Source organism: Lissotriton vulgaris, chromosome 1_1, assembly GCF_964263255.1.
Source record: "Lissotriton vulgaris chromosome 1_1, aLisVul1.2, whole genome shotgun sequence".
Taxonomy (NCBI): Eukaryota; Metazoa; Chordata; class Amphibia; order Caudata; family Salamandridae; genus Lissotriton; species Lissotriton vulgaris.
This window is the reverse complement of record NC_141685.1, coordinates 2,139,034,868-2,139,062,498: the sequence shown is the minus strand read 5'-3', so window position 1 is coordinate 2,139,062,498 and position 27,631 is coordinate 2,139,034,868. Positions and strand designations below refer to the sequence as shown.

Below are 27,631 nucleotides of genomic sequence, written 5' to 3'. Positions count from 1 at the left end.
TATTTAAAAGTGCTCTCTTGTATGCTTTTTAACATGCATGTGTGTTTCACTTTAGTACATTAGTTTGTAACACTATATTGAGAGGTATTTATTAACAGCCTCTCAAAATAGTGATATAAACTAATGTATTAAAGTAAAACGGCCAGCGTGATAAAAGCACACAAAAAGAACCCTTTTAAATACACAAGTTCCGGATGTGTGCTCTGCTGTGCCAGCCTGCGGTTCGTGTGTTTGTGTTTCTAAAACAGTAACAACAAACCACAGTCTGCTAGGCGGGATAGAAGACCTCCATGTCTCCATCCCACTTACCTGGCAAATCCTACTCTGGGACACGCACATCCACCTGCAACAGGATGTGCTGCTGCTCCAGTCCAGGATGAGAGGCCAGATGGTGCCTAGCGTGCTCTCTCAGCTTCCGATGCGACAGCATGCATGTGGATCGAGGTCACAGTCTCATGACATGGGTGATGAGTTGGGAAAGGGTGTTGCTTACAGCCTGTGAAAGTGATTAACAGGCTATCCGGGAATACAGGCTTATGGTCTAGACACCAGCGTTTGCTTTTAAATGGGATGCTGCTGGCGTCATGAATGGGAGGTCTCTTAAGACCCCCAAACATTGCAGGCCTGGGCTGGCGCTTGGTCAGCCCTTAACCTGCATAGGCTTCCTGTCAGTCCTTAGCCTGCATAGGCTTTTTTTTTTTTTAAAGAAACATGCGGAGGACACATGCTCCCTTGAGCATGTGTCCCACTCGAAAGTGCCTGGCTGCCTGACTCCAATGCAGCAAGTCCGAGAGGCAGTAAGCCATGTAAGCAGCACCCAGCACGGGCTTAAAGCCCTCATTTAATACAATTAAAAAAAACTTAGGTGGATGGAATTTGCTCTTTGCAATTATCATCCACATAACTTGAAAAAACCTGGTGGATGGTGCTCTGGCACCCTTTACTGGCAACCGCTGCTGAATTTGTGCTTTTTTACATCCCCCTCCTCCCCCCTTCCCCTACAAGCGCCTGCACGCTTTAATTTCCGCTCACACTGTATCCAGGCACTGCCATCTTTGAATGTATTTAAAGCCATTCCAATGTTTCCACCCTTGCATGCCCATGAGCAGCTACTAACTAATGTTTTTTTTTCTTCTAGTTTTAAGAAGGCATTCAAAGATCGCCACCTCTAGAGCACTTACATATGCGGCGGTCAACGCTGAATGTTTTTTCTTTTGTTTTTGGGATGGTTTTCTTTTGTTTTTGGGATGGTTTTAAATCCATATAAAGATGGCTGCAGGGCATGTCTTACAGTTATCTGAGGGAGGGGGAGAGGTGTTACAATGGAGACTTACGGACATTGATTTATTTTTATTGCTTGAATTTTTTCAGAAATGCAACTTATCTAGCTGTGTTGTATAGCACACAAATGCTAAGCCTTTATACACCTCCTCTCGCTCATCTCATTTAATTTTTCTCATTTCTCTAATCCTCTCCTTCCTTTCTCTCTTTGTTTGTTTTGTTCTCCGTTACCCTTCATCCTATTGACTGCTTTACTCATTCCAGAATTGTGCTGTTAACGGGGTGGAGGGGGTAGGTTTTACATCCAGAAAACATGCCTCTACCAGAGACTTTACTGCAACCAGAATAACAGCCCTCATACTTTTTTTTTAGCATGGCAACCTCGGGATAGGTAGACATGAGGCATTTCTCCTCTAATTGTAGGAGACAACGGATCCCTCTCTGAAGTTCCTCTGTTTTCTGAGTCGAATGGTGGATCCCCTCGTGCTCCATAGCCAGACCGGTTTGCCTCTTTTGAGATGACTATCATGGTTTGCTTTTTCATGTCTAGCGTCCTTCCGGACACCATCAAGCTGTTTGCGCAGGGCGAACTAACCATAGTTTACATTTTAAACAGCGTATTCTAATCTACTGTGTAAGAAGTTACAATGTGTATATAATGGGTAACATCTGGCAATTGAAGAAGCAACTAACAAGACTATTGCACTTCCATGGCAAAGATGAGGACTCTAGTCTAGCAGAGGAGTAACCTTTTCTGTTTGTAGCGCTTTTATAAAAAACGATATAACAAATTGTTTACACCATTAGATTTAGCCACTCTTACACAGTAAGCCTTTCTTTGATCTTGGAAAGACCTTGGGTTTGGTAGGCCATGCCCATGCGTGATCTTAGCTTGCTTGTGCCATCCTGCAATGAAGACATAATAAACTAAGCTTTATTAAAACATGCGTGCAAGGGTTCAGGGATAAGACGTAACACACGGAACAGCAGAAAGCAAGTTGGAAATTAGACGGAATGCTCCCATTAGACCGTTAGTGTGCAAAATGGGCCTACTCATATTCAATCAATCAGGGTTCTTATAAAGTGCTACTACTCATCCGTTAGGGTCTCAAGGCGCTGAGTGGGGGGTGGGAATCTGGTTTGGTTCAATCGAAGAGCCAGGTTTTGATGTCCATCTTGAATTGTGGCAGCGAGGGTGAATGCATAAGGTGCAGGGGCAGGTAGTTACAGGTCTATGAAGCGAGGTAGGAGAAGGATCTTCCTCCAGCCATGGTCTAGTGAATCCGTGGGATGGTGGCCAGGGCCAATTGGGTGAAGTGGGGCAGTCTGGTGGGAGTGTAGAAGGAGATGCAGTGGTTGAGGTATACTGGTCCGGCGTAGTGGAGGACTTTGTAGTTTTGCGTGAGGAGCTTGAAGGTAATTCTTTTGTTGATAGGTAGCCAGTGAATGTCTCCCAGGTGGACGGGGATATTAAAAGCAGTGTAGCCAGGAGAAGTCTACATGTGATGAAAGCACGGAACCCTTATATGAAAAGGAACACTGAATTCAATAGGGTTGAGGTAGATTGTATTTGTAAATGAGATGTACTTGCCTGAAAGTAGAATTATTGGTCAGTTGTGCGTCGCGGACAGGCCACTATGCACCACCATCCAAACACGCGTACTTTCTCATCCCAGTACTTACCTAAAACAAGCATTAGCATAGCCAATAGGTCTCGCCTTTGGGACCTTATAAGTGTTTAGATATCCAGCACAATATCCTTGGTGCAACATCAGGTGTTTTATTTTATTTTATTTTATGTTCTTATAGAGCGCCTGAATAGACCCCCGAAGGGGTATCTCCGCGCTTTTGCTAGTGAAAGGAATACGGATTGTACTGGTCCATGTTCAAAAGTGACTGATTAGATTAGATAGGTGTTTTAACTGTTTGTGAAGAGATGGGTTTTAAGGGTTTTCCGGAAGGTTAGGTGATTGGTAATTTGTTTTAATGTCTGGGGCAGAGAGCTCCAGAGAACAGGTCCAGTATGGGCTAGGGCACGGCCACCCTGCCTACATTTTTAAATTCTGGGTACCTGTAATAGCTGGAGGTTACTGGAGCGTAGGGACCGCCCTGGGACATAGGATGAAAAGACTTTTGTAAAGTACTTGGGCCCCGTACCTGACAGACATTTGTGGATGGTACATAGAATTTTAAACTTGATGCGTTGCCGCACTGGGAGCCAGTGTAGTTTAGCCAATAGAGGGCGGGAGGGAGTCCTAGATGGAGCGTTGAGGACTAGCCTTGCCACAGTGTTCTGGACTATTTGCAGTTTGTTAAGCTGTTCTTCATTAGTTGATAAAAGAAGACCATTGCAATAGTCCAATCTGCTAGTGACTAATGCCTGGACCAAAGTCTTCCTGTGTCTGTCAGGTAGGTATGGAAACACCCTTCTCAGCAGTCCAATGGCCCTAAAACATGTGCCGGCAACTTGGTTTACATGATCTTTAAATGTAAGGGCTTGGTCTAATAGCACTCCCAGGTTTTTCACTGTCTGTTTGGGATTGGGAACAGGCCCCAGTTCCAGGGGCAACCATTCGGTGGACCACAGTGTCACTGCCTCCCCGAACAACAGTACTTCCATTTTACCTACGTTGCACTGTAGGCAGTTTTTGGCCATCCACTCTGACACTGCCCTCATTCCATCTGCAAAAGATTTTATTAGAGCAGGTGTGAAGATTTTAAAAGGGAACAGAAGTTTGGTATCGTCGGCATATGATACCGGGGTGAACCCAAAGGATCTCACTAAGTCAGCCAGGGGGGCCACATACACATTGAATAATGTGGGGCTTAGGCATGAGCCCTGTGGCACTCCCCTGGTGAGCTCTCTAGAGATGGATTTATGGGAGCCCAACCTGACTTCTTGAGAGCGGCCTGAGAGAAAACTCTCCATCCAGGACAGAGCTACACCCCCTAATCCCACATCCCTCAGATGGCCGAGAAGCACTTCATGTGACACCGTATCAAAGGCAGCGGATAAATCCAACAGCACCAGAATCATTGCATGGCTAAACACTTATAAGGTCCCAAAGGCGGGACCAATTGGCTATGCCAACGCTTGTTTTATTAGGGGGGTTTGCTATGTTGCCTGTGTGGCTCTGTATTGCAACCCTATACCAAGGGAGGTTGTATTGGAAGTATTAGAAGAAGAGGAGGCCCGCCATGAGAACCTACGAGAAAACATCTCCCTGTTAAAAGTAAGAATTGGATAAAGGAGTGGTTAAAAGGTAGGGCCGGGGGGATACGATGTAGAGTGCAGCCATGTGGGTGTGCTGATGCCTCCGTTTTAGGGGTTCTCTCCTCCCCAGCCTTAATCCTGGCCATTCCCTTGAGCATCTTCATCCACTCGCTCCTACTTCTGATCTGGAGTTTTAGGGACACGCCCTCCTCTATGTTTCTTAACAGGGTAAAAGGTTGGAAAAGTGTACTTTAAACTTCGAAATGTGTCACTGTTAAACTTGTGGCCCACACACAATTACCTTGCTCTTGTATTATGACACTTAACTGGTACTGAGCCATTTCTAAACTGTGGTCCAAACGTGTTATGAAGTGCTGATTTACTTTGCACTATTTTGACAACATTGGGCTATTTCTTGGTGATTAAACAGATGGGCGTGACCTTTCGTTTCCTGTTCTTGATTCTCCAAGCAAGAAATGCTGCATCTTTTGGGGATTTGTGATTCCGATTTTTTGTATTTATTAAAAAGTAAAAAACACCGTGGCATTCAAACACCAGGGATGCCAAGCTGCCGGTCATAGAGTCAAGCTGCTTTGTGGCTTTTCGGTCCACAGCAGCGTTTCCGAGACCTGCCTTCAGGGCCTGTGTATGCTGTTTAATTTGGAAAGAAAACAATGCGTAGTTGTCCCACAGCGATTAATGGCTGATATTGCTGACAGACAGGAAGCGTGGCTCTGACCCCAAAGATAAAGGGTATGTTTGGCTGATTACACAGCTAAGTAGACACGGTGTGCAGTTTCCGTGATCTCTAACCCTTGAAGTGCGTATATGGAAATGATTTGTCCATACTGTCCGAAGCAATTGTTTCTGTCTCCTTGACACGTGTTTAATAAACACTAAATGGCGGACGCCAGAACCAGGAAATCTCCCCTCGGTGGTCTACTCTGAATTGCTGTGGTTTGAGGTTAGGTAGTGCAAAGATTGAAAAGAATAACAAAGAAACCGGAAGAAAAATCCAGCATTGGCCGCGCGGCCGTGAAAGTGATTGCGTGCTGTAAGGTTGTCGAGAGGAAAGCCAGATGGCGCCTGTGTGCGTAACCGCACGCTCTAGGCCACACAAAGCGTGTGATCGGATTTTTGAAGCCCACTAACTAAAAGTCTCGCCAGAGCAGCGCATGCGCTGGCTCAGACGAGACCTAATACATATATGAATATCTAAAATAAACACTCTAATGCCACCAAAACCTCAGAGAAACTCAGTCCTTCCTGAGAACCCCCTTGAAAAGCCCATAGGCATAGCCATTTTATCTATAGTTGCAAGATAGTTTTCCATCCCATCTCTTTAGGGGAATCATGAGTTAGTTTACAAGTTACCTCTCTGATTCCTTTTATTTCAAACTGGTAGGTCGGTGCACTGTTGTATGATAATACTCTATACTTAAAATAAGTAGATGTCAGTCATATTACAGCACTGTGACGAGAGTAAAAGACAGCATTAAGCACAGTTTAAGAAGAAGACTTAATATCAGGACCTTCCCTCTCTTTTCTTCCTCTAGAAAGTAAGAACTTGACTTAATTAACATCATATAAAACCCCATACAAAAAGTGACCTAACATTATAATCCCCTTTCCTTCATCTGACCTCTTTCCTACCATCATTTTTCATTCCCCACAGCACCTTGCTGTATGTTGCCTATGGTTTTAAATTCGCTTTGCTGCAAGTAATCACTACATAGCCCCACATAATCCCATAAAGACCCTCCCAGGACAGCCTCCCGACAGTTCCAATCAAGAGTCTATTACGAAGCCTACAAGTGACCCACACCGATCCCCCAACGACTTGCACCAGGCTCAAATGCACCCCAGCAGACCTGCTCACAAACCTCCCCACCCGTTCTTTCTGTCTTCACTAAGCAGCACTACAGGTTATAATGTAAAACAGAACAAATAATACTAAAGTTGATCAGGCTTCCTTTATTGGTCATAAAGAGATCACGTTTCGAGACTGCTAAGAGTGTCTGGCACTTGCTGCAGGACCTACTTGTAAATAGCATGTCTTTCATATTTGTTATAAGATAGCTTAGATATTGAATGCACTTGTAGCAGAAACCTATTAGCAATCTTCCCACCATACCTTTAAAACAGGCCGAAGGAACATATTGCAATTCATTTTCGCATCCCTTTGTATTCTTCCATTACAAATAGGGTGATGGGAAAACACTGCCTCACATCCCAGATGAGTTCGCCCCTTTGCATTATGGTGAATGCAATTAACACTTACTTGAATGTTAATAGTAGTATTTCACCAAAGTTGGTGCAGGTAGTGCTGTTCATCTCAAAGCACGTGTTTCTGGATTGTATCCTTTATCAGTAGAGATCTACCATTACTAGTTATGTTATTTTGCATCTAATTATTCCCTATTGCTACTTGTTATTTTCATAGATATTCATTATGACTCTCTCGTCTGCCCCCGACCCCCTCCCCCTTCCCATCATTGTGTAAACCAGAGCACTGACTGAGTATAGAGGTGGGCTGCTTCTGGTGCTAATCATTTTAACTGATAGGCAAGATCAGGACGTTTTAGTAGTTTTTCAAACAAACTTGTGAGTGGTCTCTTTTGCTTTTCTCTTCTACTTGCTAATTTGATTCCAAGGGACGAGCAGATGGAACCCTCCTAATTGCAGCAGCTGGTCCTACCTACGTAGACCTGCCCAGTCCACATCTAAGGGAGGCCCACCAACTCCTGAACAGAACTTGACTGGCAGCTGAGGACCTCTTCACTGAATAAAGCATGGCTTCCTACAGAGTTTCGGTTCAACTTTCCACTTTTGCAGAGCGCTTTACACTTGTCACTGGCGTACACAGGTTGTACGATTAAAACAAAACGAGGCAGCTGATGGCTGAAGGGGCCCATGTTACGCCCTGCTTGGTATGATACTTACTTTATAGAACATTGATTCTTAACCTGTTTTAAGTACCAACTGTTTAGAAAATTAAATATTAGCAGATTAAGGAGGTATGAACACATAAAAAAAAAGAAAAACAGGAATTTGAAACTGGGGGATAAATTTAAGTTGATATCATTTGTGGGAGTAGCGCAAGTACAGCAGCAGGGATCTAGTACGGACGTTTGGTGGCCACAATTGAAGCACTGGTAAACACTGACAAAGCGTGCATGCATTTTGAGCAAAAAAGACAAAATTATATGCTGCAGACCAGCATATCGCTTCGTCTTTTAAAATTACAACTACATTTTGAAGCAATACAACCTTCTGATTAAAATTTAGATTTTTTGCATACATTTGTTAGTGAATTGCATAAAATGTCTTGACTTCCAGTAGTGATTCAGTGGGGGTCCACCCAAGTCTGATATGCTCCACTCTCCTGCTGTTAGAGGAAACATAATAAAACTTGTTAACTCGATTAGGGGATTGGAAGACATCTATTCAACCGACTTGCTTCAAATTGAATTCCAACCCACATGTGACCCACATAAACTAGAAACGACAAAGACAACATGGATATCTAATGAGCTGGTTGATCGGATCCTAGGAGAAATTAACAAATTCTCCCAGTGGGGAATAAAACTGGAACTAGGAAAAGACTAGCCTACCCAACACCGTTTTTACAGGAGAGCAAAAAAGAACACTTTCACACAGCAACATCAATTTTAAAAGGAGCTCTCAGCCAGTCACTAGGGCCTCAAGGGAGGCTCTTGTATACTAAAACGGTAATCCCCAATCTGGACAATATACAGCGAACAATAACAAACCGGGGCGGGCAATGACAAGGGATTCCTGCCCAGACCTTACCACACACCACCCCGACTAATCTTAGAATATGTACCTGGAACACCAATGGTTTGAGTAACTAACTGGACGATCGGGAAACATTAAATCACTTAAGGTCATTTGACCTGATATTATTACAAGAAACCTGGGAAGAACGCGTGATAGCCCTGGAAGGATACATGACACAAACAGTCCCAGCTACTAGGACCTCAACCTTTGGTCATAGCTCAGGCGGACTGATGATTTTTGTCTCCATTCCCACAATAGGAGCAATGGAGGAGATAAAGATTAAAACCATAGCTCCAAATGCTATACAGGCAATAGCTATAACAATCAATATCAGAAATAAGGACCAACCTCTTGTTATAATTAATTCCTATATACACCCGAAGCACAGATTGAAAGGCGCAAGAGAGCTGGTCAAGGAAACAGCAAGAATCATAGAAGAGAGAGAAGTTGAGAACTTGATTCTGGCAGGAGACTTCAGCCTTTTTCTCTTTGGAACCGCACTGGATGATGAACTAGCACAGGAGCTTAACACAGCTTGGGGTATTTCAACTCCAGCACAAGCACTTCCAAACAAAGTGCTCAAATCAACTACTAAAGGACTTAGAGCCACTAAACCTAAGGGTGCTGAATGGTCGGTTCACAGAGGATACCTCACCAGCATCAACTTATCATTCCGCAACAATTTCCTCCTACCTGGATTATACACTTGCAACTCTCCCTTTGTTTGACATCATCTAAACATTTAAACTGGGTGACAATGATCAAAGCAACCATCTGCCGCAAGAAATTGTCTTAAGCATCACCAGAGCGAGTTTTATGGAATCCAGGGTAAGCACTGGGACTGAATATACTTCAGACTTCGCACGAATAAGGTACAAACCAGACAATATTGAAGAACTATCCACAAATGCGAAGGATCTAATTCATCAAGATAAGCTGGCCATGAACCCAATAGAAGCCTGGGAGGAGTATACGAAGGCCCTCTGGATTAAACAAGCCACAAAACCAAAGACCCTTAGAGGTAAATCTCAGAGGCCCATATCAGGAAAGACAAGTACACCAGAGACAAAAAGACTTAAACGGAAAATAAAACAAATTCTGAAACGACTGCGAGCACAACCACGAAATGAGGCACTGCAAGAAGACCTACGTGATTTAAAAGCCAGGTTAAAAAAGATAATCTGGGAAAAAAAGACAGACGAACAATGAACTCTGGGCAAAAATAATGCACGACTTGAAATTGAAAATCAGCGCCAAGGTTTGGCAGACAATTCACAGCCTTCAACGGCCAGGTCACCATGGAATAAGCTCCATATATATCAGAGGCAGATTGGGCAAATCATCTGTACAATCACTTTAATGACAAAAACAAAGAGGATAACTCCACTGAAGTGAAATCACAGAAAACGGAGAGGGAACAGAAGGATAACGACACAGGAAAGATCGAACAAGGGACTAGAAAATACATCAAAAGAAAAGTGAAAAAACACAATCAAAAAAACAAAGATAGAGCAAGAAATACCAGCACAATATCAAACAGTAAAGAAAATAATATTAACATAACAGCGGCTCGGATAAAAACACAAATACAGAAGGGCAAGTCTGAAGGAGCACCATGTCCAAATGGGATACCACCAATAATATTTAAACATGACATGGATATTTTGGAGAAACACACTGGTACTAGTCTTCATGGGCATTCAAGAGCTAGAAACCAGCCCGGCATCCTGAAAAGGATCGATCAGAAGCCCAAATTATAAGCAGGGTGACAGGAGCAACCCTTGCAATTACCGGTTGATTGCCCTAATAGACATAGAAGCAAAGTACTATGCTGGTCTATTACTGGAGGAATTGACATCCTGGGCAGCGTCGAAACAAATAATCCCGGCAAATCAAACAGGATTCTGTAGAGGACAGGTCACCACCACCAACGTCATGGCATTAACTCTGCTGGCAGATGCGGCTAAAGCAGGAAAGAACTCGCTGTTTCTATGTTTTATAGCGTTTGACCACGTGGACCGGGCCAAATTATGGCAAAAGCTGGAAAAATGGGGGATACCACCTCTTCTGAAGCAGCTGATCTCACTCCACACCAACACCTGGGTCAAGATTAAGCTGGGAGACGGGACGCATCTCTCAAGGCGGATTAACACCTCTAAAGGCCTGAAACAAGGGTGCGTCCTAGCTCCTACTCTGTTTAATCTTTTCCTAGCAGATTTACCGGGGGAATTGGACAGCACCAAATCACATGCCCCACGATTCGGAGAAATCATGCTGTCCAATCTCCTGTATGCTGATGACCTGGTCCTAATAAGCCGGACCCCAATTGGCCTCCAACACCTTCTGAATACTACCAGCTCACTTTCACAGCGCAACGGTTTAACCATCAACCTAACAAAACCAAAAACCATGACCGTGAACTACAGGAAGGCTAGGAAAAACATTTGGTATTTGGAAGGGCAGATACTGGACCATGTAACAAGCTACAAGTACATTGGGGTACTACTAGATAGCAGAGGCTCGTTTAAACCTCCATTATAGATGCTGCATTGAAAAGGCACCATGAGCTATCTTACGATGAAGCCCCTGAAGATAGTCCTGCCAGATTGTACACTGGACCCGCTCCTACAAGTAGTAAGAGCACGTTTACAACCTATGCTGACATATGGGAGCGAATCAATATATGGAAAAGATGCACTGATTCTAGACAAAGTGATTAGTAAAACCTATAGATCCATCTTTCAGCTACCCAGCTATGTATCTCCTGCCCAAATACGCCTCGAATTTGGCCTCCAGAAGCAGACGGTGGAAAGAAGGGGCAGCTATATAAAATGCTGGCATAAGATCCGAAATGCTGAACAAGGGACCTTAAACGCCCATCTATGGACCGAGCTGCAACGTCGAGAGCAATCACCTGCCAGAGAGTATCTGTCGGAATCATTAGAGAGACTTGAATTGACTGATCTTTGGGAATCACCAGCAGATCATAAGAGCTTCAAAAAGGTTGTAACCAAAGTAACGAAAATAATATCGTTAACAGAAGACAAGGAAGCTCTAGCAAAGAGGCCACACGGATGGATAGTGTTAAACGACTACAAAACACTTAAGCCACAAGCTTATTTGGAATGGGGATTCAAACAGAAGATAAAAAACATTTTTAAAGCTGCAGCTTGGCATTTTACCAATCCTCCCACATCTGGCGCCATGGAAAAGGAAACAAGAAGATCAGATTTGTCGTCTTTGTAGAGAAGGACCTGAAGATTTGACACATAATTTGTATTTGCCCAGGCTTAATGGATAAAAGGAGATCTTGACTACGAGCAAGATGGAACCAGAAGGGCATCAGTACTTGTAGACAGGCAGTCAAGCTGTGCTTCAAACCGCAGGAGACCCAATTAAACTGCCGTCTCTCAAATGTTTTTGATACAGTGACGGAAAGACTCGAGAATAAGCAAAATGAGGAAGCATACTAATAGACAGATAGGGCTCCAGAGCACTATACTGGGACTCCAGCTCGTACAAGAACATGAACAAATTAAATTGGAAACATGAACTTTATTCACCACCACACAAAGCGAGATTACGGCGACCCATGTATTTTAAAGTTTGTTAATGAATTTTATCTTATGATATATACTTTGTTTTAAACTGTGGATTTTAAATAATTGTGAGTTTTAATTAACTGTACAATAAAGTTACTTACTTAATTCCTGCTGTTATGGATTCCACAAAGCAGATATGTCCAGTGCGCAATGCATATTTTGTTTGTAAGGTCAATTAATTCTTCAGTTTCGCATTTCTTTCTGTTTAACAGTCTCAAGGCCGGAGTCATACAGGGTAAATAAAGCCCTGGCACACTTTTCTTCATTTTCTTATTTTCTGAATCGCACTTACACTCCCTCTTTTTTTGTTCTGCATTTATTTCTTTATGATTGGAGGTCCATTACTCAGTTTCCTTGAACCCTACCTTATTCGACATTCACAACACCTCGCATGTCTAAGTCGTCTGTCACTATGTCTTTTCTCTACTGTTGTCTGCTGTTGTTATCGAACTTGTTTTAGAGCTGGGTGATGCCACTGCCCTTTCTCAATTCGAGTTTCTCTCGTTTGTCTTAAGCCGCTAACTGGATGAGCAACAACCATCTCAAACTCCAATTTGAAATTTAGGTGTTGGTTTTTCAGTATGTCAGGAATTTCAGTGTGGTCCTCTGCATGGTGGCCCTCTGGCATGAGCTTGGCACAGATTTCTTGCAACTCCGTTAGAAATCTTTGCATCTTTTGGGACTCTGCTCTGTCCAAAATCTTGCTTCTCACTCATTTTAGTGTCTCTGCGTTCTTTGGACCATTTTGCATCTTCTTAATTTTGATTGTCAGAAGACTGTGGTATAGTGCTTCATTGTTTCTCGCCTGGACTAAGGGAATTCTCTGTATTTTTGCATCGCTCTCTGCCTTATACAACTTCATATGGTTCAGAACACAGCATCCCATCTAAGCAAAGTGTTCTTTTCAATAAACATGTTATTCAGCACCTAGATACCCCTCTGGGTGATCGTGCACTTTAGAAATACATGTTGTTCCCAGAAAGCAAAGCCAGCGTTGTGTAGCGCTCTCATCCAATCTTCCCAAACATAGATATGTAAAGACTGAATTTTTCATTTGCTATCAGAAATTTCTGTATACTATTCCTTATGATGATCAGTGAAACATTCCTAAAACTCTGCTCGTCCACACAAAGAATGATTGTCACTGTTAAGGTTAGAGCAGATTTTGCTCTTGGACCTGGCACAGTGCAGGCTAAAGCTTCTAAAGAAAATGCTTTTTACAATTGCGGAAGGCTGGCATATCATATACTTTATTCTTTTGGCTGCTAAAGGTGAAGCCTGTGGTGGTCCTAACTAATTTGTGTTTATAAGAATGTGTTAGTCATATAATAGTACCCACTAAATAGCATCTCAGACCACTGTTGAAAGGGATTGCAAGCATTTGGACCCATAGTTACTTGTCCCAGTGGTCCGTGAGCATTGTAAATGCACAGTTAAAACACCTGCTTCACCATTTGCCACTCCAGCCTATTGAGTTCCGCTCAGAGACTTCCACAGGCCGATGATTTTCAAGACCAAGCATATGGTGGAGGTTGGAAGTTTGTGGTTGTCACAAGGCTTTTACACACAACTCCTGTTTTTTCTGCTCAGTTTGCGAGTTGTCATCTCCCTACACCACATACCAAGTTTAGTTTCTAAAGACCGTGATCGCCCTTGGTTCGCTTTACAAGTAATGGATGTGTATCATTAACCAACTGAGTGATACACATTTTTATTTATCTTCGCACTAAGAAAGGCTTAGTGAACCCACCTAAATTTAACCTGTGAACATGAGATCAAACCAGTGGATGCAATCTGTGCCCAGTGCCACCAACCACAGAAGTAGTAAATACATTGAGGAGGAAGGCAGTTATCTTTGCCCAACACCTTACCTCACTTCTCTCTGAGGGGGCACAGATGATCCGGTTATTCTATGGTGCTGAAACCGCAACTGACTCCAGAGAGCCATCCACTTTTGCTTTTGTTGTGATTGAGTTTGATGGAAATCTGCCAGGCTTCTCCCAGGTTGTGCTTTAAGAGAGCTAGCTGGTAGGTGGTCTCTGTAGAAGAACAATCAATGTGGCTTTTGAGTTTTAAATGCCCTTCATCAGAGGACAACAAAATACATGATCGGGAAACATTTTGAAAACCTTTGAACGTTGGGAAATGGAACTGAGGGAAATACATCTATTTCAGTCTACTGAAGAATTACTTAAAAGCTTTCCTGCCTGTCTGCCCCTTGCATTATGTTACACTACCCGGCTAGGAGACAAGTCACTCCAAATCTGAGAGAGATTCACAACCCAACCACTTTTACAAGATACTTTAATACTTGATTTAATGAACAGGCCGTTTTAAAGCCTTCTCTCTGCTCCATCTATGGTCATTCCACATCTTTCCAGTGCCCTGAGATGTGTTTCACCACATGATCAAATAAATAAAACCAGGTACTGTTCCAGTTTTGCAGCACATGGTTTGTAGTGCCTCTCCTTCCCTTCTGTCATTCACTTGAAGTGTTTCCTATACATGTCAGTGGCATTGTGAATGTAGCATGAAATATTACTCAGATGAGTGACCACAGGTTTGACATATCCCAACACCCTTTTTGGCTAATAGCGCAGCAGTCTGAAACTACCAGCTTCACCCCCTTCATAGTACTTTCTATTACGCACAATCTTTTGCCATATGACATGAGATTTCATAGGACCAAAAACAGTTGTAGAAGTATATATTATTGGATAGCTGCTTTCGATCTGTTGTCTGATCAAATTGACAAGAAAAACTAGGATGCTTCCTTTGAAAAGGATGCCTCTGAAAAGGGAAAACTAGCATCTTCGCTCTAGAAGAGTTAGAAAACTGATTTCTACATGGAAGAAGACAATTTGAGAAGGTTCAGTATTTCGCTCTCTCCTGGGTAATTTCTTCGGCGTTTTGAAGCAACAGTAAGCGACCAAGTTGGTTCTGGATATCTCACTGCAACACTTGCAGGTCTTGTTAAACAGAAATGTGGCAAAAACTTAGATGTATGTAATTTGATTGCCAATGAGCATGCCCTGTTGAAATAGTTTTGTGACTATTCCAGCTGAAAAAGTAAGACCACTGATGCTGGAGAGAGATTATTGGGGCTGGTAATCAAACCAAATTGTGGGCACTAGGATTGCACAGGAAATGGACTACAGGTCCATTGTCCCCCAGGCTGATCCCACCTATCTCAGAAACAAATGGAGGATCCCAACTATCTCAGAAATGTGAGTTGATTGTTAGTATGTTAACCATTTCTGTTTCAGAAGTCTGGGGTTTGTAACTGGGTGTATCCTGAATGAACCAAAGAAGGTCATGTGTGAAAGGCTGAGCCAAGCACCAGTTTCCTTAACTTAAGATTTTCAGAGCTCCGCATTGATCCTAGTGGACACAGTGCATCTAGTTTCCCCAATGTGGCACATGTGAACAATGTTGCATCAAACACAAAGAAGTCTTTTCTGGAAACCAGAGCGACTGATCATTACCAGTTGAGGGCAGGCTCACCAAACAAATTTGTATGTTATAATGCAGAGTCTCAAATTTCTTCTTAGACGTATGTGGCCATATACCTGACCTATCTAGTCTTGATCCTGTTCAATCTCTTTCTTCCACTCCCAGTCTCCCCCTGCTCTTGTATCCTGATTTTTATTCCTGCTTTCTCCCTTTGTTACTCATTTATAATCATGCTCTACCTCCTTTTTAGGTCTCGCCTGTCGATGCGCATGCGCATCGAGCAAGCGAGAGTATTGGCACTTATCCACTCTTTATCCGCACTGCAAGGAATCGTGGCGATTCCTTGCAGTGCCCGTGACTTTTAAGCTCAATGCGCATGCGCATTGAGCTTAAAAGCGCGTGCACGTCCGTCTTTGTTTACCTGCTCCGCCCCCTCCCCGCCGTCTCGCATTTCCCCTGCCGCATCAAAGGCTTTCACGGCCGGCCGGCCATGCTTTCAGTTTCACGACCGGCCGGCCGTGTGAATTTCATTCCAAAGCCCGCTCTCCCTGCTCCGGCCGAGACGCATTTCTCCTCCCTCCTCCCCCCTCCTGGGTCAGGTTACCCTGCTTTCTCTAGGGTTTTTTATTTAGCTGTTTAGGGTTGTTTAGGGTTTTACTTTCAAGCTCTTCCATCCAACCTGCATGATTTGTGTATGGTAGCCTTCTGCTCTTTTGCGCGAGTCAGTTCTCGTTCCCGGAGCTCCGGTTGGTTTGTGTTGTTCGCTGTATAGCTTGCGGCGTTACAGGCTGTCCTCGAGTGGGGCTGTGTGCGCGTCCTTTTTGTGGTGTAGCTCTCTGCTCTCTGGCGCTGGGTGCTGACTGTTATTGTTGAGGGTAAGTACTCTCTCTCTCTCCCCCTCCGCATTAGTTTCAGTTCTAAGGGCGCCAATTTGTGTCTAGTGTCTCTCTTTTTGCTACGCCTTTGTTTCTCTGTTGCTTTTGCTTCTATTGCGGTAGCGTTTGCTCTTCGGTACGAGTCTGGTTCTCGATCACGGTGCTCTGGCTGGTTCGTTCTGTGTACAGTGCACAGTGTAATGCTGTAGCGTTTTAGGCTGTCTCCGAGATAAGCTGCTTGTGTGTACGCATTTGATTGGTGCAGTCCTATGCTCTCTTGTCGCTGGGTGCAGCCCGATCTTGTCGTGTGTGAGTACTCTCTCTCCCCCTCTGCATTAGTTACAGCTCTTCGGGTGCCATTTTGTGTCTAGTGACCCACGTTCTGTTATGCCTTCATTTATTCTATTGCTTCCTGAGCTCGATCTCGGGCATTCTGCAGACCACACGGAGTGTGGCAGAGAACGTTGAGTCGTTCTTTTTTGGGTGATGGCAACTTGTAGGGTGTTAGCAGTTAGGTTATGGGCAGTCGGGAGCTCTTTCTTAGTGGCTCCTCCCCCTTATGTAGCCCACTGCACTCCGGTTGTTTCTGTTTCAGTTTCATTTTCCCCCTATCAACCCCTCACCCTCACTCACCCTCAACCCCTCACCCTCACCCTCACTCACTCACCCTCAACCCCTCACCCTCAACCCCTCACCCTCAACCCCTCACCCTCAACCCCTCACCCTCAACCCCTCACCCTCAACCCCTCACCCTCAACCCCTCACCCTCAACCCCTCACCCTCAACCCCTCACCCTCAACCCCTCACCCTCAACCCCTCACCCTCAACCCCTCACCCTCAACCCCTCACCCTCAACCCCTCACCCTCACCCTCACTCACTCACCCTCAACCCCTCACCCTCAACCCCTCACCCCCTCACCCTCAACCCCTCACCCTCAACCCCTCACCCTCAACCCCTCACCCTCAACCCCTCACCCTCAACCCCTCACCCTCAACCCCTCACCCTCAACCCCTCACCCTCAACCCCTCACCCTCAACCCCTCACCCTCAACCCCTCACCCTCACTCACCCTCACTCACCCTCACTCACCCTCACTCACCCTCACTCACCCTCACTCACCCTCACTCACCCTCACTCACCCTCACTCACCCTCACTCACCCTCAACCCCTCACCCTCAACCCCTCACCCTCAACCCCTCACCCTCAACCCCTCACCCTCAACCCCTCACCCTCAACCCCTCACCCTCAACCCCTCACCCTCACTCACTCACCCCCTCACCCTCAACCCCTCACTCACCCTCACTCTCACTCACTCTCACTCTCACTCACTCTCACTCACTCTCACTCACTCTCACTCTCACTCACTCTCACTCACCCTCACTCACCCTCACTCACCCTCACTCACCCTCACTCACCCTCAACCCCTCACTCACCCTCACTCATCCTCACTCACCCTCAACCCCTCACCCTCAACCCCTCACCCTCAACCCCTCACCCTCAACCCCTCACCCTCAACCCCTCACCCTCACTCACTCACCCTCAACCCCTCACCCCCTCACCCTCAACCCCTCACTCACCCTCACTCTCACTCACTCTCACTCACTCTCACTCACTCTCACTCACCCTCACCCTCACTCACCCTCACTCACCCTCACTCACCCTCAACCCCTCACTCACCCTCACTCACCCTCAACCCCTCACCCTCACCCACCCTCAACCCCTCACCCTAACTCACACTCACCCTCACCCACCCTCACTCACCCTCACCCACCCTCACTCACCCTCACTCACTCTCACTCACCCTCACTCACCCTCACTCTCACTCACCCTCAACCCCTCACTCACCCTCAACCCCTCACTCACCCTCCCTCACCCTCACTCACCCTCACCCACCCTCACCCTCACTCACCCTCAACCCCTCACCCTCACACAGTGCAATAGGTCTCGGAGCAATTGAGTTAGAGCTTTTAGAATTGTTTATGGCTTTTTTTATTTGTAATTCTTTAGCATTGGCTACAGGAAACAAAAATGCTAAAGATTTACAAAAAAAACCCATAAACAATTCTAAAAGCACTAACTCTAATGCTGCGAGACCTATTGCATTTCCAATGCTTGTTTCCTTTCTCTCTCCTGCTCCGATTCAAAGTCTGATGATGATGAAAAATAAGTCCCAGTCCCCAAAAATAAAAGCCAGTGCCCACCACCTGCAATCGCTAGAACAAATTAGGCTCTGGTCACCAGAGTTCATCTGATATCTAATCTTTTTTAATTTTTTTATTTTAAATCAGTCCATGTTCTGGAAAAGTTTGCTACCATCTACAGTCCAACTCTAAATTGATGCCAAAAGGGTTTTATGATGGATATCGCACTGACAGCACTTAGGTGGCTGGGAAATGATGAGGGCTGTAAAGCAACCCATATCGTCATTCATAATAACTAGGTAAAGTACTGCCAATACTAACAATGCCGAACATAAAACTATGGACCTTAAGTGAAATACTCTTTCTGCGTAACGATGCAGCAGATGATCATGGACTCCTTTGCAAGGTAGCTAAACCACGTGTAGGACATTAAGTGTCCAGTAGTGTCTTTGCTTATGTGTGGAACATGTTTAGGGCTTAAAGTTATTGTCTAAACCCTCATTAATCAGGATAATTGTTATATCATCTCTGCATTTTCATAATAAAGTGATGATCTTAGAATGAAGGCTGATCTTATTGAAAGTGGCTACGAGAACAGAGTACAGATTAATGATGAATCTGTTTAGCACAGCAAACCTGTTCAGGACCTGAAATGTGTATATGCATGATAAGGTTTCTCTGACAACTTTCTTGTAAACCTTCACAAATCATGTTACAGGGCTAATACCGTTGTTCAGTATTTAATTCCTCACCAGTAGGGTTTGCTCTACACAAATAGTAAATACCATCACGGAACGACAACATCAGGGCATAGTCTGTAAGAGGAAGATTTTGTGATGCGAAGTCAACATCAACAGTTTTTAACATTTTTCTCAATATACTGATGTCTTATAAGCCTATTTAGTGATCTTATAAAAAGCGAATTGTTTAGTGTTTTTAAATGTGCATGTTTTTGTAAAAAATGTTATGAGCATTGTTGGACGATGTGCTAAAGCTCGCATCACTGGCGTGCTGGTCTACTTATATTTGAGGCATGGGCTGGCCCATCAACCGGCACATAAGGACAGTGTTACTACAGTAATCTTTAGTCAACACTTCAATATTTAGAAAAGGGGATGCAGAGTGTGAGTTAATGGAGAGATTAAGATGAAGATCGGGAAAAGCATATGAGGGTAATAAGAAAAAGAAAACGAGAATCTATATTGAGGAGAGTGAACCGAGAAAAGAGAGAAAAAATTGATGCCTGTGGCTAAATTGCAGATCATTTAACCAACAGGTTCCAGCTTCAACATTTCCATTGAACTGTGATATATTGTGCAAATCCAGTGTCTTCCTGATGCTCAGTTTACCCTAAAAAAGAACATATTTAGGGGATTTAGTTTGCAGTGCATAACTAACTCCTATGGGAGTTAGAGGGGGGTAAGGAAAAAGGGGGGAATGTGGATGGAGAAAGAAAGAAAAAATGGGAAAGATGAAGCATAAGAATCTGAAAAATTACTTTACCTTTGCCTATGAACCCAGGGCAGATCCCCTGTATTCTAACCTCTAGCCTTCTCTCCTCACCCTGATCATGCTGCCCTAGTGTAGTGCAGAGGCTTACTGGATATAAGTCATACTTCTTAAAGAATAGAGGCTAGGACTGATTTAGTTATTGATCCAGCAAAAGCATTTTTCTCTCTCTACTTGCTACTGTAACCGTACTGGGCCCTTTACAGTCAGTCAACTCTTTTCACTGCAGTTTACTGCAGAGGTGATGGCTCTTTCTCTACCGATAGTAAGGGGTGGTGGTTAGGGTATCCAAAATCCATGTTGGCCACCCAATGAAGACCATTAATTGCACCCAACTCACAAGTTCGAGATCAGATTCAAATACAACCCTCTTAGGACCATACTATAGAAGTAAATTATTGCGATGGGTAGACCCAACCTCCTGAGGAAGTTTAATCTAGCTAGAAATACACACACTAGGTGTTCTGCAGTTGCAACACAGAATAGAAGCAGCAGAACTTGTTGTTATGAAAACAATCTATGACTCTTTCTCTGTTATGCATCTAGAATCAATACTAAATAGTACTGTTATAAAGAGAGCATCAGGACACAATAAAAGACTGTCAAATTTGGATAGTTTGGGTTTTGTATTAATGTTCCAAAATCAATGCATAGAAGTTACAGTTTAAGCATTTCAGCTAAGAGTCCTACAACCTGTAGCATGAAACCATACATGTAGTCAAAGTTTCCAAATCCAGAAGAATTGCAGAATCAACATTACAGATTCCTACTACCATTGAAAGGCAGGAGGAGAGTTCACCGAAACCTACTCTTCGGGAAAGCCGCCCGCCTGGATTTTTCACACTAAGTGCCTCACGGGAGGGTGTGCCATAGCGCGCACATACCACCGGAGAGCAATTTTTTCTGTGGTGCTGAAGAATGCTGTGCGATCCTGCATGTTAACACCAGAAACATGTTGACCTTGTATACTAATTAAGGACACAGGTCTCCTTATCTAGAACCTAGTGGTGTCCGCCTTTCACGTTTTTAACCTCAATACAGGTTGGCCCACATTAAATATTTTGGTTAGGTATCAACCGTGTATTTTTAAAAATCTGCACACACTTATTTTTGCACTTCTTTGAGTTATACCACTGTTACACTCACCACCAACCCGCTCCGCTGTAAATCAGGCGTTGTAGCACGCTGGTGGGGCATTCGGCCACCCCAGCGGGGACCCAATGATGAAGCATGTCACCAACTAGTGGTGAGTGAGGGTCCTTTTAACATAGAGGTTTACTTGCCCTTCCCAGTTGGGTGTGAATACCCTGCGTTTACTGGGTTGCAACCTCCTGGTTAATGAGATTATTATTTTGCATAATCTTGTAGTTACCTGACCAGGATTGGGGCCTTTTGATGAACCTGACACTCTTACACTATTTTTCTGTTTCACGTATTATTTACGTTTCACTGAGTCACTCCTTAGTTGTTTATGATATACTTGATTGGGGCATAGGAGTGGTTACTCGCGCCCTTTCTCTCTTGTTGTTTTTGTTGGATTTATTCCCGCCCAGAATACGGCCTTAAATATTCGGCGCTTACTGCAGAAACTAGAAGCAGACTCCTATCCGAAAGACGCAGCTGCAGTATTTGCTGTTGATATAGAAAAAGCGTTTGACAGTTTGGAGTGGCCCTACTTGTTCCATGTCATGGCCAAATTTGGGCAGGAGGCCAAATTTATAGAATGGAGGGCTTTACTCTACAAGTGCTCCACGGCGCGGGTTAGAACGGGTGGGTTGATATCTGAAGCTTGCGAGCTAGGCCGGGGCATGAGGTAGGGATGTCCGTTGTCCCCACTCCTCTTTGCGCTGGCCATGGAACCACTGGCGGCGAAGGCCAGGACGGGCGATACTACCAAGGCCTACAAGTGAATGGACAGGCTCACCACATAGCTCTGTATGCAGACGACCTGTTCATTTTCTTGGAATACACCGGGCAAGCACTACTGGGGGTGAAGGCATTACTACACAAATTAGCAGAGGTGTCCGGCCTTAGAGAAAATTGGGCTAAGTCATGGCTGTTCCCAACAGAAATAGATAGGGGCAGGCCGCAGGACATAGCAGGAGTGCAGAGGGAATACAGGTGCCTCCCGTATTTAGGGGTTAAGATCTACCATTCGCGTACAGATATGTTGGAGGGAAATATTGATAGAGCAGTGAGAAGGCGGACGAGCAGTTTTGAATTCTGGAGATCACGTCCACTGTCAGTTGCAGGGCGAGTGGCCTTACTTAAAATGGTGGCTTGTCCCAGGCTATTACTTTACTTCGGGACCCTGTATGGTCTGGAACCCGGCACAGATTTTTAAACCGCTTACGCCCATGATCACAGGCTTCCTATGGGGTACTGGGAGAAGGCGGGTGGCCTTGACTTTATTAATGCGTCCAAGATCAGAGGGAGGATGGGCAGTTCCTGATTTTGAAACCTATTATATAACTGCTCAGCTGCAATGGCTTACGCAACGAGTAGTAACACGGCTGCGTGGTCCAGAGGAGGAAAGAGAGAGAGCCCGACACAAAGATTACTCTCTCAAATCGTACTGGACCTTCCTAGCCGATTCGGTTCCCTTTCTGGAAGACATTAGGACCGCAAGGCAGTGCTGGAAGCGGCACTTAAAACGAGCAGGCATGGCAGTGCCATATGCCACTGATATTCTGCTCTCCATGTGCCAGGCGCTGCCCCATGGAGGCTCCTGGAGGGATATGGTAGATTAGGGCGAGATGGGATTGACTACTAGATGAGATCCTTATGAAGATGGGAACATGCTGCCTTTTCACGACTTGGAGGAGCGCTTTGATTTAAGAGGGGAGGGGACTTCTTGCTTCCCGCGGCGCTTACTGCGGCTATTAGTGCACACTGGAAGGAGGGCCTGACTGAACCAGGCCCTTCTCTGGGCTGTCAATATATAGTGACTGCTGCGGGGAAATATAAAGCGGTCATGTGCCTATACAAGTGTATAACGTAGGAGAAGCTAGCACCCCTAAATGTCCTTATGCGCAAATGGGAGGCAGATGTGGGGGAAGAGATACCAAATAGGGCCTGGGCCAACATAGTGGAAAGAGCGTGGAAGAGCACCAGGAATGCTCGTTTTCAACTGGTGCACTTTTACATCTTGCGTAGAGCCTACCTCACCCCAGCAAAGATGGAAACCTACTTCGACACTTACTCAGACGAGTGTCCGCGATGCCCGGGGAGGGAGCGGATTTCCCTCACATGATCTGTGGGTGCCCACAGCTAGTTAATTATTGGACTGAGGTAGTGACCTTGCAGAACGATGTAACGGACAGAGAACTGGAGCTGGCAATGGGGCTGTGTGTGCTGCATTGGCTTCCTCACCTGGCTAAAACTAAGATCACTAGCAAATTTATAGACATAGGTCTTTTGCTGGCCAAAAGGGAAATCGCGATGCATTGGAAAGCATGAGAGGCCCCCAATGTAGCCAGATAGAAGAAAGAGTTCAGCAAATGGGCGGAATGTGATGGGATAGTGCGGCTGCATTTAGCAAAGAGAACGGGTAGTGAGAAGACATTGGAAGCGGCCAAAGCATGGGAGCGCTTGGTGGGATTATTGAAAGACCCAGACACTGACCGTGATTAAGTCAATGAGAATGCTATACCGGAGATTGGGCAACGCGATGTTAGCACCTAGCTGCAGCGGCATTGTCACCCCTAGCACTCGCATGATATGCGAGCGCAGGATGGCAGTGCCTGAACGATTTCGCTATTAGGCCTGGTAGGCTACCAACAACTATACATAACTGATGTTTGAGTGTAAAGGGTAGAATTGGAAGTGACATGACTGGGGGGGGGGCTGGGGGAGGGGAGGCACGGGAGTTCAGTTAGAGTAGCGTTACTGTGATTTATAATGCAGTTATAGCTTAAGGGCATCACTGATCAGGGAGGGGTATTCCCTTTATTTCTGTTTAGTTCTCCATTTTGACTCAGTCATTGTAAGGCAACATATCGATATGTGCTGTAGTCTTTATAGGCCTTAGCACTGTATGTTAGTAGTGACCATCGAGCTGGGAATGAATAGGAAATAGGCCTTCATATGCAATTGAATGCTGTTAACTCGAAAAACTCAATTAAGATTGTTTACTAAAAAAAATCGTTTCAATCAGAGAGTCATGAGAAGCAACTGTCTCTTCAGTCTCCACAGGTTAGTGCTCGAAGAAAGTTAACAATGTTTCAAACCATGAGGTCTGTGCAGGATTCAGGTATCACAAATTCACCCCATAATGAACACTAAAAGAATGTCCTTAGTTTTACGAAATGTTTCACATGGAGAACAGATAAAGCAACATTCAAAGACAATGTGAAAATCCATTATATTCAGCTATGAAATAATGCAGTTCATAAAAAAACACAGAAATTGATTTAAAATTAATTTCATTTTCAGTTAAGGAAAATCCTAATTAGAATCAAGCATAATAAAATAATTCAAACAATTCATATAAAGAAATAATCTTAATAGTCCTCAGTGTGTTATTATATAGAAATGATTATGGCTAAATGATGCCTACTTCTACCAAATGTCTACATTCATACATGTAAATTATTCTTAAAATTAATTTTACTAAAATTGTTTTGACTTTTTCATAATCCTAACAATGTTTAGTATCATTACTGAAAATATCAGTTATGTAAATTATGTAATCTAAATTTGGCATATTTTACTCATGATGCTTTACATTAAAGGCAAAGAAATTTTAAGTTACGTCCTTGAAATTGCATTTTTTTATCAGTAGAAATACTCAGATCATTTTCTTTCATGTGTAAGCTGTTATTTACCCTATTAGTAAGCATTATAACATTTTTGCATTTATTATCCTTCATGTTTCTACATAAATTGTACTGTGTGTGATAGTTTGTTACTCACACACAATTTGTTCGTTTTGGTGGCCTAAGTGTAGAGAACATAATAACCTAGAGGCGTGATCTGACAAAGAAAGAGAGCATTTTGCTGTTAGGACGAGAACCTTCACTCACCCTAAGGGACATGCTTCATCTTTGGGTTCCCTCCTCCTACTGGGACCGCAAGGTACCTAGTGTGGGCTAAGACTCCCCAGTAGCCAAAGGGGAGGAGTGGAGTGTTCTGTTTCAAGATGAGCAATGATAATGTCATAGAGTGATGGACAGAGTGCAAAATAATATAAAGTGTCAAAACTATCTCATAGTGGGCGAAAATTGTCACTTATTCTGGTGCCTCATTGGATAGAGCTAAAAATTATGAGAGGACTGGAAGTAATGAGACTTCCCTATCTTTAAATGGTCAACATGTTTTTGTCAAAAAAGACTCAAAGTTCAAAGGCATTCCTCAGGACCAAATAATATGTATCGCTCTACTATTGTGATAAAAATGTTTTTAAATACCAGCCATACATTAGACTTGATATGTATCAGAGTGGCCGCATCCATAGGTATCAGAGTGGCCCCATTCAAACAGGAGGGTCCACCTATAACACCTGAGAGCCCCCTCTCCAGCCCCACGCGTAGAATGATATACAGAAGCGAAGAAGCTCTGTAATATGGGTGGGGACTAATGACGCAGAGCAGGGATTTTGACCCGCTCAGGCATTGTAGGTGGACCCTACTGCTTGGATGGGGCCACTCTGATGACTACCAAATCTAATGTATGGCTGTTTAAAAAAAAAAAAAAGGTTTAATCACAATAGAAGAGTGACGCACATTTTTTGGTTCTGACAAAAGCCTTCGAACCCTATTGAGTCTTTTCTGGCAGAAACATGTTGGCCATTTAAAATAGGGTAGTCTCATTACCCTAACTCCCCTCACCCCCTCATCATTTTTAACTCCATCCAATGGGGACACCAGAATAAAGGACCATTTTCGCCCACCATGGGATAGTTTATTGATACGCTATATTATTTTGCACTCTGCTCCTCACCCTAGAGCACATCTTGAAAGAAAACACCTCCACTCCTCCCATCCTCTTTGGCTATTGGGTCGTAACCCACACTAGGTACCTTGCAGTCCCAGTGTGATGAGGGAACCCAATGATGAAGCATGTCACCTTCGGGTGAGTGAATGATGCGTGCTGACAGCAAGGCGCTCCCTTTCTTTGCCTGATCACCCCTCTAGGGTATTGTGTTCTCTACACTCAGGCCACCAAGACATAAAAATTATGTGTGAGTATCGATATAGGAGCAGTATGTTGTTGGGTGAGTTAATGCGCCAGTTAGATGCCCTTGTGTGTTATAACGTTTATGCCGTTGGGAGCAGAAAATGTTCCACAGTGCAGTTTTTGTTGTGATGCGCGTACTGACTTTTTAAAAATCTGACTCAAATAAGTATGAAACACCTAGTAACAGTTTTTTTCCTATGTTCCCCTTACTAGGCATTGCAGTTTTTGCAAACAAATTCTCGAAAATTCAATTTTAAACGGACCCGGATGTTACCAGTCAGTGGTGCTTTCCATACAAGCCTCATGCAACCTGCCGTGGAACCTTTATCTGAGGTGCTAAAAACAATGACATTTCAGAAGCCGCTAATTTCTGTTTATTGCAATGTTGATGGTAAGAGATACAGGCATGCAGAGAACATTCAGAAAGTGCTGGTGAAGCAGCTTGTGTCTCCAGTGAAATGGGAACAAACCCTGCACGCTCTCTACGAAAGGAAAAAAGGAACAGATTTTCCAAGGACATATGAAGTAGGACCTGGAAAACAGTTGGGAACAACACTGAAAGCGTGTAATGCACAGGCCTGGAAGTACTACGAAAATGTGGATATAGGGGCAGATGAAACACAAGTGACAGAAGAAGCATAACTATATATTGTAATTCTAGAACAACTTCATTAAACACAAATTTATATTTCTGGTACACTGAAATGACTATTTTCCAATTATACACCTTTCACAGTTTCAGCAATTCGCTAAAAAAACATAAATGCGTGGTAACTCTCCTGTGTTTTCCATCTTTAAGCATGTTACACAAGCATTTAATTAACAGTTGGGAAAGGCTGTTCTAATGCAGCTGTCTTAACTGCAGACCTGCTGAACGTTTGCTTTTCTTGATTTCAACAGCCATGATTTTGTTGAATGGTTGAGGTTTCTAATGCCAAATATATATATATATATATATTTTTTAACGTGAGCTAGACCTGAAGATATCCGATATCGGAGCGCTTTACATGAGCACCAGTTTCATTACACAAAGACGCAAATTTTGTTTTCCATTGTACACCTGGTTTAGTAGACTGACCACTGTGTTAGATTGAAGGGTTGCCCGCTTACTAAGAGCAGGCAACCTTTTGATGTAGAGGTCACATTCGCCAAATGGGGGAAACTTTCTTCCAAATTATCAAAAACTTCACAGTACCACCATGACACGTGGCCTGTAAATTGAAAAGTAGTATGCCTTTTTTTCCCATAATGGCAATTTATCGAGCCCCTGAAAGGAATGACATTTTAATGAAACGTTTATCATCTTATTGCCTTTTGTCCATGGGTTTGTATAGGGATTTAATTATATACCTGCTTTAAACATTTTTTTTTATCTGAGTAGATGTGAAAGTATAAAAGAAGTAGGCACAGCTGTGTATCTTACACACAATTGCTGAATGGTGGTGCTATACAAACCTAAAAACATCCATGTGGATAGAGGAAACAATGTTCTTCAAATTTAAGTAGACACAGTACTTACCATGAATATGTGGTGTAGACGAAAAACAGGCTAGAAACATGCCTTTATGGTGAAACTAT

The 27,631-nt window shown here is 43.9% G+C and overlaps 1 protein-coding gene across 1 annotated transcript in view; it reads left to right on the top strand.

Annotated features, from left to right (window-relative positions):
- MCAT (malonyl-CoA-acyl carrier protein transacylase) overlaps positions 1-26,752 on the top strand; it is a 53,898-nt gene extending 27,146 nt beyond the window's left edge. The window contains exon 4 of the mRNA XM_086922225.1: positions 26,267-26,752. Within this exon, the coding sequence (XP_086778351.1) occupies positions 26,267-26,695 (429 nt within the window). The 3' untranslated portion in view covers positions 26,696-26,752. The remainder of the gene's footprint in view (positions 1-26,266) is intronic.
- Positions 26,753-27,631: the final 879 nt, after the last annotated feature.